Raw genomic sequence first — 14819 nt, 5'->3', positions numbered from 1 at the left:
TGTTAATGTTTCCATTTACTTTCAAGTTCTTTTGACTACAGACACAGAAAAGATCTTACCAGATAACAGAAAAAAAAATCTACAAGAAAAAATACCCAACTTTGATGCATCATTTTGATTGACAGTATTAAACTTAGTCCTAACTAACGTATGATCATCAGCATAAATTTGAACTAGGCTATCCGTATCAAAAACAACAACGTAACTTCACAGAATAATAAACAGTAGGCAAAAACACAGCATTAATATTAATGTAATAGATTGGACAGCTAATGTCTCTATAATGGCAAATGAGGGAAGGGCTTGATTTCCACAAACAGGTGCTAAAAATAAAAGGACTGGGTGTTTCAGAACAGACCACGTGAAACACAAACATCTGCATTCTGCTATCGCTTCCCAGTAACCAAGACGACAGCATCAATGCTGCCACAAATACTCCATCTTGTGCCATTCAGGCTGTGTTGACCAGGCATCTGCCTACATCTCTGTGCCACAGATGAGGAAGGTGACTGCCATGCCTCAGTGGGGTGCAGGGGCTCTTCAGATCTCAAAGTGCATCAATGAGAGCTTTGTTGGAGAGGGGCTTCAGAAGGTAGAGGAAGAGGAAAGTACAGCCAGCTCAAGCAAACCATCTACTTATCAAACAAAGCAATTTGTTTCTGTCCTTTACTTAACACAGCTGGGAACACACTCATTTTTGTCTAGGCAAGAAGTATTGCAAACTGAACCTGAACATATAGGATGTCAATTTTTGTCTTCCCATCAAGGAAGACGGAGCATAGATTTATCTTGCATTTAATGAAGACAAGCAAGCCAAGACTGAAAACTGAATGAAAGTTTCAGTTTATTTATTTATCACAGGAGGAACAAAGTTTATTAGCTGAATCTAGCAGGAGGCAAGGTGCTAGAAGTCAGGTGAGGATTATGAAAGCCCTAAACCTAGTAAGAAATTAGTCCTTACAATATCCTCAACCTGAATGTCTCATGATTCAGACAATGAAAATCCAAAGATCAATCCCTAAACCACAGGATTAATTAATGAAAACCCAGGGGGGTTTTAGTCTCTCTTTTGATTTATGAGCCATATATCAACAATTCAGTATTTGTGAACACATAAGGCCTTGATTAGCTCTCTCTGGGCGGCTGTTACCTTCCCCAAGTATCAACATGCAGCTGCCTGCAGCTTTCGCATTGTCTTGCTACCAAACTGCTGTTAAATTAGTTCTGTGAAGACTTTTATCACTGTTGCCTAAAACCTTTATTAATTTTGCTTTTTCTGATCGATATCAACTGATCTAAATAAAGTATCATGGAGTTAAAGGAATAAGTTGTCCTGCTACATCCACCACCACTTTGCAAGGCAGCAGCAGCAGCATGATGCCTCTCCTAGGAAAAGATGAAGATCAAAGCACCTGGGGAGTGAAGCGCTAGCAAGGGGAGAGAGAATATCCTTCAAACTACCATTGATTTCTTCCATGTCAGCAAAGCGGAATAAGCCATCAACAGTGGTACAGTATTATTTGTCTTTTTTTTCACCGTAATTAAATAACACTCCAATTCACTAGTCAGAAGACTCCCTTCTTCATAAGAATGTAAGAAGTGGCAAAAAAGGAACTGGAAGAAAATCAATTATTTGTCTCTGATAAGCATAATCAAAAGAGCTATCATCAGTCAAAGCGAAGTCATTCAACTGTTCCCTCCAATACCATATCAGTACTCTAGAATTACCTTTCATATCAAATAAATACATTCTCTTACAATAGGGAAAGTGGAATTTTCCATCTAAAAACCAATCCATATTTACACAAAGATAAAACATAAAATCAGAATTGAATGCAATTGTTTGAGAACGGAAGCTTAAGAACAGCTAATTCAAATTAACATTAAAAAAGATTTCATTTGTTTATAGTTTTCTTCATTAAAAACCATTTGTATTTAACTAGACTATATATAACCTATTTGTCATCATATCGGCTATTTTTCATTCACTGGTTTGAAAGTGATCCATTACTCTCTCCTTTGCTCTTCTCAGTGTTCTAATAGTGATTTTCAACTCTTTGTTTATTTAATATTTGACCATCAAAGTAGTTGAATAGAAATAGGATTGGAGGACTTAAATAGCGGTTTGGCTTTGGTTGGCCTCCAAGTTCCACTCATCATTCCCCCTCCTCAGCGGGACAGGGAGGAGAAAATAAGATGAAAATGAACTCTTGGGTCAAGATAAAGGCATTTTAATAAAGAAAAGCAAAGGCTGTGTGCAGGAGCAAATGAAAACTAAAAGACTTTATCCTCTATCTCCCACGCACAGGCAATTTCCAGCCACCTCCTAGGGAGTAGGAGCATGTATAGCAGTTGCTCCAGAAGACAAACACCTTAATAACAAGTGCTGCCCTGACTCCACAGCTTTCATGGCATCACAGGGTATGGAATATCCCTTTGGTCGGTATGGGTCAGCTGTCCTGGCTATATCCTCTTCCAATCTCTTGCCCACCTCAGGCCACTGGCCTTTGCAGGGAATCATAGAATTGCCTAGGTTGGAAGGGACCTTTCAGACCGAGTCCAACCATCAAACTAACACTGATAAAAACCGTCACTAAACCATACCTCTAAGCACTATGTCTACCTGTATTTCAAAGATCACTGAAGATATTCTTAGCTTCCCACCATTTGTTTGGATTTCTCTCTGATAAGCCAAGTGCCCCCATATAGACAGGTAATTAAATTTTTCCTTTCAGATGGATTGTCTTCAAATCCAATAGTCTTCCAATACTAGTTTATTGTGTGAATTATCATTATGTAACATACACTAATGGAGAATACCATTATAACAGACAGCTGTTGTGATTGCTGATTAATAAAAATGTAGGTAGCCTTTCAGAAGGACACAGGAATGGTGTACGAAATCTAAAAAGAATCTGCAAACTTTTTCTAATACCTTCCACCATGAATAAGAAATTCAACACAATTCAAATGCCAGTTCAAAGTTCTCTGGCACATTTTTAGACCTCTTTTTTCCAGCAAGTGACTTAAGCATACATTTAAGTACTTTTGAAATAAGAAGTAACACAAAAAATGTTCTTATAAGTAGCCAATTAAAAATCACAGCTTTCCAACTGGGGTACTAAATACGTCATGGCTTCTGTTTTGTTTTTCTGTGAGAGAACACTTTTCTCTAACTTGCTCTTTTACATTCTGCTTAAGTTCCTTCAGGCAAAGATTCTCTGTGTGCTGCCTGAGCTACTGTATAATGATAAGTAAACAGCTGAACCAGAAAAGTACAAGTTTCTGAACTTTACAGTCTAATTTGTAGACCCAACATCTATCCAGATGTGTGTAACTGCAGTCCAACTTTTAAAACCCTTATGATCCAACACCATACTCCATTGTTAACTGACAAGGAAACATCAACATAAATTCTCCTATGAGGTAAAGCAAAACATACTGCTTGAAGCTAAACTGTAGTTTTTCATTGGCTAAACAGCTAAGGTCATCACTAAGATGAATTCCTTAATTCATATTTTTAACAGAACACTAACATCAATAAAAGACCACTGCTATAATCAAAACACATTCCTCCCTTAATCAACTCTGAGCATCTCTGTGAGATACCACGTCAAGATTAATTCTTGCAATTTGCAACAAGGCAAGTACACTTCAGATTCTAGCACGACTATTCAGATAAGAAAAGATGTCCTGCATACATGGAAGTTGCAGAAATAAGGTGTGATTTCAGAAGACACAATAATGCAGAAGGACTGAATAAAAGATACAATAACTCAGGTAAACTGGCATTTCAATCATCAAGTTTAAAAGGAAAAATCATTATATGATGTTAACAGCATAGCTGTTTCCTCTTGCCTGCCATTTGCTGCATTAAGATTCTAGCTGAACTCTAACAATTACCACAGCTTTACTCACCTCTGCTGGATGCTGAATTATATACAAGCAGGTGGAGACCTTTAGTGGATGTATTGGCAGGAACGGACATAAACACACCTTCTGAGGACGGCTACATGACAGAAAAGGGTGAGAGAACAACAAAAGTAATCAGCAATTGATGACAGATGGCATAAATACATTGCACAAATACACACTGAACCCCAAGAGGCACACTAAGAACTTCTGCTTACAACACAGAGTTTTAAACCTGATGTAATTTTCTCTTTGAAACGCTTTCTGTTTCTACAATAAGGCAGCAAGGTTTTCATTGAAATAGAGTTTTGAGAACAATGTTCAGACCCCTCCTGTGGTCTGGTTAGGAAAACACTCTAAAAATCCTTTCATGATCTTCGAGAGGAGCAACTTACTAATATCTGTACCCCAACTGGAGAAGTCTGTTACTGCTTTTCATACCAAGTAGGAAGTGTTTCAACAATTTGACAAAATATTATAAGAGACTATATATTTATAACTGGTATAATATTTATAGTAGATTAATCACAACAGAAAATTTTAGAAGTACACACACGAAACCCCAGACATGCTATATTTATGATTGGGTTCATTTTTAATAATCCCACCTATGCTGAAATATGTAGTAGGCAGGCAGTATGAAAACAAAAAAAAAATCCTTATCAGGAACTTCTAATTTAAATCTGAAAAAAGAAAATGAAAACTATTTAAAACTCTTCAGTATACTGCATATAGCAGTGAAAATGACTAGCAGAACTGTATCCAAATAAATGAACTTAAATATTGCTTGGCATGAAACTAATATGCTAAATTATCCAGAATACACAGAAGTAAAGAATTGAGCTTAAAGTTATACATCGAGTAACTGAAGTTGTTACACCAAAAAGACGTATGCACATACGCATGTGCACACACAGAAGTCACTGTAGCTACTTGCATTTGTTATTCAGTAACTCAGGAAAATGAAGGATTTCCTTATCAGTGAAGCTATTACCACTATTCACCAGTTAAAATCATACTGTCCCTGCAAACAAAGCTCTCCAAACTTAAAAAAATATAAAGTCAGGATGTTTGCCAGAACACTAGGGACTCAAAGCACAACTTCACCTGCATCCTCCTTGTAATCTTTACTGGTAACAGTTTATATGTTGGTCACACATGAAAGACAGTAAGCAATCACTGCAGTAGACATGATTTACAGAAATGAATGCCGAAGACTGGTCCAGATCAAGTTTGTGGTGAGCCCAACTGCCATGATGCTGCACTTGCTTGTCCACAAGTGCAGACACCCAGCCAAATGTACTACGTAAATGTTACAGTAACCCAAGTCAGTGTAACTGTTCCCTAGTCAAACATTAGTAAATGTTGGCACTATAAAAACACAATAACAATAGATAAGCTCCCTTTAACAGTTGACAGGTTGTGTTAATTTAACCCCCCTACTTTTAGACCCAAGTACTGAGACACAGAGAACATTTCCTTCTCCATAGGGTATACAGTTAAAGGTTACCCAACAACAGTCTAAATCTAAACCAGTGGGCGGAGTGTTGACCTAAGGGAAGGAATTGGTACTGATCAAAATACGCACTGGAAAAGTATTCTAAAATATTTAGACTAAAAGGCCCACAGCCAAGAAATCAGCCTGACAATAAAATGGAAGTTATTTTCATACGCTCTTCTGGTGTATTGTTCCAGTGACCTGTTGTCTGTCTTTCCTTCACACTTCTAATGCTGCCTTTTTCCTGTTGCTAATCCTGCATAAATTTGGCGCACTCTGTTGTGTTAACGGACAGGCTTTGAGCCTAAAATTAAGCACCCCTTAATTTCACTATTCAGTGGGCTACTCTGGACACCTTCACTGTGAATGAACTGAAATCAACCTCGCTTCCAGGTCTGGTGAGTCTAATTTCAGAAGTTCTCCAGTGCTGTACCACTCCCTTTTTTCCAGAATTTTCTCATGTGTAGCCAATTTAAACAGAAATTTCTGAAAACAGTTTTGTTAACAACCTGGAAGCAGCAAATACCCCTGGAGGCTGTTTGTTGCCTGTGCCCCGATTGTTAAGTTACTCATCCTCTTTTTGATCATCAGATTTAGCAGAAACTCAATTTTGTACTAAGTGTGATTCCTTAGTTCCTCACGTTTTTAAATAGCTGGTTTCACTAACAAGATAAGGTGTTAACGTTCTCCCCAATATGGCATTTTCTACTGAGGAAAGATTAAGGCATGAAAATCTACTACACAAACCTGTTCCAAAACAGTTACCTGAGGACTCCAATCCAAAGAGCTACATTGTTCACTAGCTTTTATAAGCAGACGGAAACCGTTTCCTGAGATTCCTGACCTCAGAGTGTTTAACTGTAACAAAGTTGGCTAGATCAAAGTTACTTATTTTCAAGTGTTTCTTTTGCATATGCTTTGTGTATTTTCCACACTGGCTTGGATTTTTCATCAACAGTTTTTTAAGCTTTGTTAATCTCACACAAAAAAACCCAAACAAACAAACAGCTCAAAGCCCAAACCAAAAAAGGGAAATTACCCAGAAAGCAAACATTTTCAAATAGTTACAGAATAAACTATCTATAATTTGATTTGTAGGAAGCAGAGCACAAACCGTGACAAATAAAATACTTTCCAATATAATTACTTACATACGTCTATACATTACTTAACTTTAAGCACCCAATTAGGTACCTCATTGGTTGAATGCGTACTTTTACAATCCCCTCCTGGGGGCACAAGATTTATTTCCATACTTTCACTTTGGTACCTAACAGTTATTGTGCCGAGACAAGAAAAAAACATTATTCCTATGTGAAACTGACATTACCAGCCTACATCAGTAGGGTAGGAAGCACTGCAGAAGAAGGGAAGTTCTGTTCCGCCACCACAAAAGCTGTCTTTGCTCTGAGAAAGGCCACCTAGCTAGAAAAGGCTTTTTGTCTTTTTCTTTTGTTTAAAGTTTCTGCTACAATCTTGCCCCACATAAGCAGACGATGTTACAGAAGCGTAGGGGCAGCACCAGGGAACTTATTTATTGGTGAACATCAGTTTTCTCCCATTTGAAATTAAAGTAGCAATCTACACCATGCAGGAAAAGTAGTATTCAGAATATTAAGGAAAAGGTTTGTGGATGGGGATTAAGATTTGAAGCAGGGTAATTTTCACAGTATTATTCACCTGTATGCAATTTCATTACAGATCAAAGCTATCCAGTGGGTTCTGAACTGTTTTTCAATACAGCATTTCTAGTTTAAAAACTTGTAACAAAGTAACCTGTCACATTGGCAGGATTAAAACCAACCAACCAAAAACATTCTGTGTCTTCCAAAAGCGCTCCACATGCAAAAGACAGGCATGCACGTGCACAGACTTTTCATAGCTTTCCTTCCATTATTCACATCTAAATTATTGAGGTTCAGATTAAGAATAACATTTCATCTGTTTTCCCAGCAGAACTGAATCTGGACAGTGGACTGTCCTGTACTGTGGTGTCAGGTTTAGTGTGATTACTAGTTTCTGGGCAGAGATACTCTAAAACCGCATATGCGGGAGCCTGGAAAATAGTGAGCTAATTCTGAAACTCTTTGCAAGTCTCTGTATGATTTCCCTACAAATATAAATGTCCTCACTTGCTTCAGGACTAACTCTTACCTTGCTACATGTCCAAAGGGCTTCTGAAAACAGACACCATTCTGGTAATGCAAATGACTGTACTCTTAAACCCATATGCAGACAACTAAATTTAGTTTAATTCCGATTTAAACCCAGAGTAAGCAAAGAATAACAATGCTACAATTTTATGCTTAGCATTTGTAACTTTCTAGGCAAAGATATAAAGAGGTTAAGTGCGCCAAACACATGTTCTAGAAACAATGCTTGCAATATTAAAATAAAGAGGAAGCTGATGTTTTTAAACTACTATCACTCATGGCAACATTTTCATGTTCCAACACATATTGCCAGGGTCAGGCCCCAGACCCTGTATTTTCAGAGAAACACGCCTGCCCAAACAGAAACCGCTGCTTCAAGTAGATTAGATTTCTCTACTGTTTAGGTCAAAACACCAAGGGTTCCAAGGTCAAAACCCACCTGAGAAGTCTGGAGAAAAGCCACAAAGTTACCATATGTCTATTTTATAGTAATGTTTTAGTACCTGTTTTGCACTAATGCAAGTCTATTACACACATGCATTAAAACAACATTCAGGAGTTTTACAAAGCTGTGTTGGAAGTTTAAAGGCACAAATTTGAGACCAAAATGTTATTTTTGCTGTTTTTATGTTAGAGGACAAACATAAATTAAAAATTGTTTTAAAATTACATTTTGCATCCTCCAGCTTAATCCCTACAGCTGTAGAAGGACCTTAAAAGAATGAGTGGATGAAGTTAAACACAAATAAACATAAAACGATGCACTTAGGAAGAAACAATCCTAACCCAACATAGAGAAAAACTCCGGGGTCTGAGGTTAATATGGCATGACATTCAGGAGTAAGACCTTATGATAAACAGTTCTGTGAAAATGGCAGTTTAATGCCTGGCAGTTCTCAAAAATGCAAATCAGATGTTAAGTATTACTTGGAAAGGATGAAATAACTAAACAGGGAACATTATTATGCCCCTAAATAAACTTTCGATTTAGCCCTATCTTGGACTCCGAGTGCAAAAAAAGGCTGGAGAAGCCAGGTCAAAAACAAACACAAGGAGGAATTCTGCATTCCAAGGCCACAGATCTCATTACTGACCAATGCTGTGGATACAGGAACTTTACATGGGTTCAAGGGAAACTGGAAAAAATTGTGAAATAAAAATCGAACAGATATGGAAGCACCACCACAGAAGGTACAAAGCCACAGCCAACTCAGAAAGTCCCCTGAGCTAAAGGCAGTTGGGGAAAGGACAAAAGTAAAAGCATGTGCTTCCTCTTTCTTCTTTAGATATATGTATATACTCATTACTACATTTGTTCACAACTGGTGACAGCATGCTGTGCAGATGGACCTTTGATATGCTCTACTATGGCCATTCTTCTATGCTCAGTCATTCTGCACAACTTAAAAAGAATATATACAATGCCATTGCAGTGGCTTGAGATTACATAGCTGCAATTTTTTACTTTTTGTATTTTAGGTCTAAAATTTGTCTGTATGTACTTCAGCATTTCTCTGGGCAAAATCTTACAGGTCCTTTGGGGGTAGCCTTCTGTAATTGACAGATCTTACTGCCATCTTAAAAAGAATCTAGCAAGTATATTACATTTATGCTTTCCCCCACCCCATGGCTACAGAGTATGTGGCTTGATGCAATCGCCACAACTTTCATGGAAGACAAGAAGCCATCCCTATTAAATGAAAACCTCTCTCTCTTATGCTGATCAGAAGTGAAATAATGGATTGTCTCATCCTCTACATGGCCAAGGCCCACCTGGCAAACCCAGAGCCAGTGCAGCCAGGAGGAGGATTTGGTATTCACTGTAGCTCCGCTGGTAATAAGCATAGATCCTGCAAGAAGAGCCAAACTGCCATGGTCACCAGCTGCACTGTACATTAAAGATAGGCCTAAAGTCCACTCTAGCTAAGTCTACATGGTAAACTTGAGAGTTCGGAAAACTTGCCCATCCTCTAATCCTAAGAAATATGAGTCAGATTTAAACTAGAAGATCCATAACTGATGTCCCAAACATATAAGCTCTGCTGTCCTGCTTTGTTAACTGAAGTTCACACATGCTTTTAAACTATTGAGCAAGAGGAAAACTGTGCACTATAATACTGAAATAATGAATCAAGAAATTGCTTGGAGTTCTCCCTCTTCTTTTGTTTTAAAATTAACAGGATGAGCCAATTCAATCATTACCACTACTTCAATTATTATAAGCAGCCCTTATTTTCTCAGTAGCAGGCAGTTTATAGGTAATGTGGCTGGGCAATCTTAAGGCACTACAAGAAGGCTATGTAACATTACCATGTAAATATTTCTCACAGTTGCAGTGCTTGTAGTCCTTCACTGGCATACTCAGTTACCCTGGAGAACAGAAATAACAAAATGTCATCTCTGCCACACTTCAGATTTAATTATGAAATTCATGGTCATCATATTTTGTTGTTTCAATGCTCCTGCTTGGATTACTGTACTTTTAAGATGTCTACTGCTATTCTCACAACCCTTCATATCAACTGGCCTACAAAAGACTGACTCCCACAGACACAATCAAGAAATAAAAACTCATCAGAAGTAAAACGCAAATTTAGCCTCAGTTTTCTAATTACATGCCTACTAGCTCTCCAATTTCTCTTTAAGTTTTGGAAAGCCATCTTTCTGAGAAGTGCTCCAGCTCTCATGAAACACTGAGAAACTCAAGGAGCCATCAGCACTGTTTATGTTTCTTCTAGGCTTATTCTGAACATTCTTTACTCAAGCAAAATTTTCAAGGCCTAGTTTAATAGTGTTTCCTGAGAAAAATCAGGCATAGAATGTTATTTTGACTCCATTGTGTTCCAGTTTCCATCCTTTCCTCCAGTCTCTTTCAAAAGACTTTGGAAATCACTAGTCACAACACATAAAAATTTAAAATTAAATTCTTACAAATTTCATTATGAGTTAACAACCACAAAAATTAAAATCACAGCATCAGAAACACAGGTGGAGAGAGTACTGAAAACAGTCAACAAAGAACCTCCTTTCCCATTTGGTAACCTGCATAGCACCAGCTTCCTGGCAAGAAAAAAGGGAAAAAAAAAAAATGGCATGTTGCTGAGGTTTTGCTTCCCACAAGAAGTTAAAAATAAATAAAACAGGTGTATGGTTTTGGTTTGCTTTGTGATTGGGTGTTTGGGTTTTTTTTTAAATGGTGCAGCCAATGAGTTCAATGGAACATATCCCAGTTTCCCATTTAAATGGAGAAGCATCTAATACAAATCATAGTGAAAATTATTTGTGCATTTTGAATTTCAAATTTATAGCTTTAAGGGTGACTAGTTATATATATCACTAATAAAACACAACTTTCAAAACTGATTATGGTATCTACTGATTAGTCAACCTGCACTCCTGGACAAATCACACAAATGTTCCTTCCCATCTCCAGCTCCTGAACCTCTTCATCAGCTCTAGAAGCATTTAAAGAGCACAAGACCAATTATTCTAACATCTTCCGCAAAAACATGCATGGAAAAGATATTCTATCCAAAGAAAATATCACACACAACAGGAAAAAAAATTATTCCCATGTTACCTGCCAACAAGCATCAACTCCTTTGCAAACAAACTGCCTTTAGATGTAGAGAAGTAACTATTTAAAGAAATTTTACAAATTATCCTGCACAAAGGCTGTTGTACCCTTTTCAATGCAATTAGGGACAGCAACTTCAAGCAATCTGACACAGGAATAAATTAACTCAGCTGATCGGAAATCTGGAACACTTGTTCTAATTCATACAAAAGCTCTACCACTATATCATAAGAGAGCTATGAAGTCATTCGGAGTCTTCACACTTTGTGGAAGATCATTTTCTGATGCATAGGGAATGTGAACTGTGCTAATGAGCTAGAGGCACCGAGTTTGAATGTCAGAACTCTATAAAGTCTACAATTATCAGCTTTCCCCTTTCATTTCTCCAGAGTGTGAGGCAGAAACAGAGAAGCATCCTCCTAGAAAACGCACTTAGGGCATGTTTTTAAATGGTGCAGCCAATGAGTTCAATGGAACATATCCCAGTTTCCCATTTTAAATGAGAAGCATCTAATACAAATCATAGTGAAAATTATTTGTGTATTTGTTATCAGACTGGATCAATTCAAATCTGCAATGTATTATGTTACAAGTTTCGAAATTTTTCCATCTAGTTCCAGGAAAAGCCACTGCCGCACTACATTTTAATTTCACTAAAATACGCCAAACTAAATTTAGCATTTTGTACCAAAAGAGATTCAAAGCAGTACCACAAATTTCCAAACCAACATGACCATAAAAGTGATCAGTTAAATACAGGTTACGATTGTATTTGACAAGTTACTTTCCAGAGGACTTTTCTGATAGTTGACACAACACAACATCTATTCTTCTTGCCACAGGAAGCAAAAGGCATGAGATACACCAGAGGCACCCAAAAAGTAATACAATACTTTTTGGACAAAAACTGCCTTTGAACCAACCTCGTAGTACACCACTGGAACTATTAGGGGAAGGGGTACAGCGATGGGAGAAAGCAATGGGGTGGGGTCAGAGATACATCAGAGAAGAGGTACAGAAAGAGGTTCAGAAAGGAGGACAGGGAGACAGAGACACCTTCCTGCCTCTCAACAAGGGATGCACTACTAGTGAGCAGCTAAGAGATCACAGCACTATTTCCTAGCATTCAGATTCCCTTGGCACCAGCTCTCAGCAGTTCTCCTGCTCCTATATGCTACAGTGAGAAGATATACCCCCTGCTTCTTTCCATTTTCCACTGTACTCTCAGTAGCATGGGCTACAACACCCCTGATCCAAACCCTGATTATGTTTTCCATAATATTTAATCAAGATTTCTCCATCAATTTGAAAGCTACTGTTCTGTTGCAAATTAGAAATAATCCCATATCTTTGCCCAGTGAACAGATTTCAGAAAACCCAAAGAAAGAAAAAAGCTGTTAATTGACAGAGGTGTCAAGCAGAGAGTAAGTTTGAAAGACTATTTGCATGTCTCATGAATAGCTACATTGTACATCTTATCACATGATCAAGGGAACAAAAAGCTCACATCAGGAAAAAAGGTATCCATCATCAAGAGTTATTAAAGCACAAAGATATGCCTTTTTGGTTCAGAAAAACCCAGACAAAATATAACCAACCCAAACAAAATATAACACTACAGTTGCCCTGTATTTATGCTGTTTCCAGGCTCCAGTTGCTCACCACTGTTCAACCATCCACCACACGAACCTCCAGTCTGACCCATTTGTCTGGTTTACCGGCACAAATCCCTATTTAAAAGAATACAGTTGCAAGGCCATGTGCAATCAGCTCTCAGGTCTTTCAGTCTTCACTGGCACGCTAAGCATGAGCGCATGTTTTACTGTTACTGAACAACAATACAAACAAGTTGTTGAGCCACAGATCTCAAAATTGAAGCAACAGACCGTATCCAGCTCCTACACTCAACAGAAGGAAATAAAATTCAGCAAATTAAGTGTTCAGAACAAGAGCACAGACTATATGTGGCTCCATTTTAACATTTATTTTCAGAGTAACCCAATACATTTCAGGAACCATGAAATAAAAGCGAAATCATCAAAACCATCCTCAATGCAAGACTTAAAGAAGCTGTTGTATTAATGCTGATTGTGAGCTTGGAGTTTTCTGCTGTTGACACCCAGCCACTGGAAATGGGATTTACATCACCAACTCATTTCTTTTTCAGCACCAAACAACTATCAGTTTGTAATGATTTTCATTCAAAACTCAACTGGTCTGGATATGAACAATGGCAGCAAAACATGAGAAAAACCTTACTTACAAATATTACAAGATGTCGTTCTTCCTAGATTTAAGACTAAAATTGGACAAAAAAAGCAACTTTCCAGAGGTAAGGGATGGAAGCAGTTATTTACTTCATAACAAGCTCAGAGTTCTCATGAAGGATAACATTCCCATCTTTTGGAAAGTTACATCAGCTAGCGCACCTCTTGAAAAATTAGGCAAATAAGTAAACAAACATACATATATTTCTCTCCAGAAAATGTGTATTTGTAAAAATATCTAAAATTAGTGAAGAAAAAATCTTCCCTTTCAAGTATTTGGCAGTTTCAAACTTCCCTTCTATTTCACATTGTCGTATTTTTCACAGTGGTTTTGAACGTTAAGTAAATAGTACAACACATTTTTTAATAATAATTATATTATTAATATGGATTAAAGAGACAATTGTATCTAGAGAATTACCACTGAAGGGCAAAGTGGCTCTTACAGAGAAGTTCATAATGCTGCAATGACAGGCAATTACAATAGAAGTATTTTAGATTAATTTGGACATTTCCTTTAAATTTTAACATTGCAATACAAGGTAACAGGTTACCCAACAAAATTAGTGGATTCATTAGTACAGCATCGGTATGAATTCATGTTAAGTGTAAGCTGTCCTCAAGGAGTGTTCTTTTACATATTTTCATGTTGAAGGTATACAAACAAAAATCAAAATATTTCAGAAATGTGGACAAGATCCATGCTGTCTTTTTTAAAAGCTCTAAGTTGTGCAGACCTCTCATGTGACCATTTCCCAAGGCAAGTAACCTTTTTGCCTGACCAATTAAATCATAAATAAGGACAAAAAGGTCAGTTTTGGGATTTTTTAACCTGGAATGTTCGTGGCAGCTTTACAAGGCTAATCTGAACATATTAAAAACAACAAATGTCTTCCAATGCTATAACGGAGAAAAGCTACAAAGAAGAAAAGAACAAAATATCCAATCCATCCTGTATATTTTCGTAACTTAATATATGGAAGCAGAACTTGGCAGGCAGCTTTCCGTGCAAATAACTGAAATTAACAATCAATTGGAGAACACTCTTTCAACTGTTTCAACTGTTTACATTAAAGTTGGCTGTGTTTTCCACTGTAACTAATAGGAGTAAATAAAAAAAATAGCATTTAGCTTATGCAGCACTGCAGTCATTACAGAAAGGCCAGGAAAGCCAAAAACTAATGAGGCTGAGATTGTTGACATTTTCATGCATCTTGGCTCTACAGTCTGGCAAAATAGCTGGCACTCTGACAAGCTTGATGCCAGACAGTTACCGGAGCTTTGAATTTGTTGAAGAAGGTGAAGCAGTAATGGCATTTAAAGCGAGCCATTGAGACATTAAGATTAAGAAGTTAAACTGAAGTTTTACATTGCCAGCTTTATAATTCCCTGTCTGTCTCAGAAGTTCAGAG

At 37.4% G+C, this 14819-nt stretch overlaps 1 protein-coding gene across 1 annotated transcript in view; it reads right to left on the bottom strand.

Annotated features, from left to right (window-relative positions):
- DTWD2 (DTW domain containing 2) overlaps positions 1-14819 on the bottom strand; it is an 86472-nt gene that overhangs the window by 55293 nt on the left and 16360 nt on the right. Inside the window, exon 2 of the mRNA XM_074166881.1 lies at positions 3919-4009. Coding sequence (XP_074022982.1) covers positions 3919-4009 — 91 coding nt within the window. The remainder of the gene's footprint in view (positions 1-3918; positions 4010-14819) is intronic.

This window comes from Numenius arquata, chromosome Z (genome assembly GCF_964106895.1).
Source record: "Numenius arquata chromosome Z, bNumArq3.hap1.1, whole genome shotgun sequence".
NCBI lineage: Eukaryota > Metazoa > Chordata > Aves > Charadriiformes > Scolopacidae > Numenius > Numenius arquata.
This window is presented reverse-complemented; position numbering and strand designations above follow the sequence as displayed.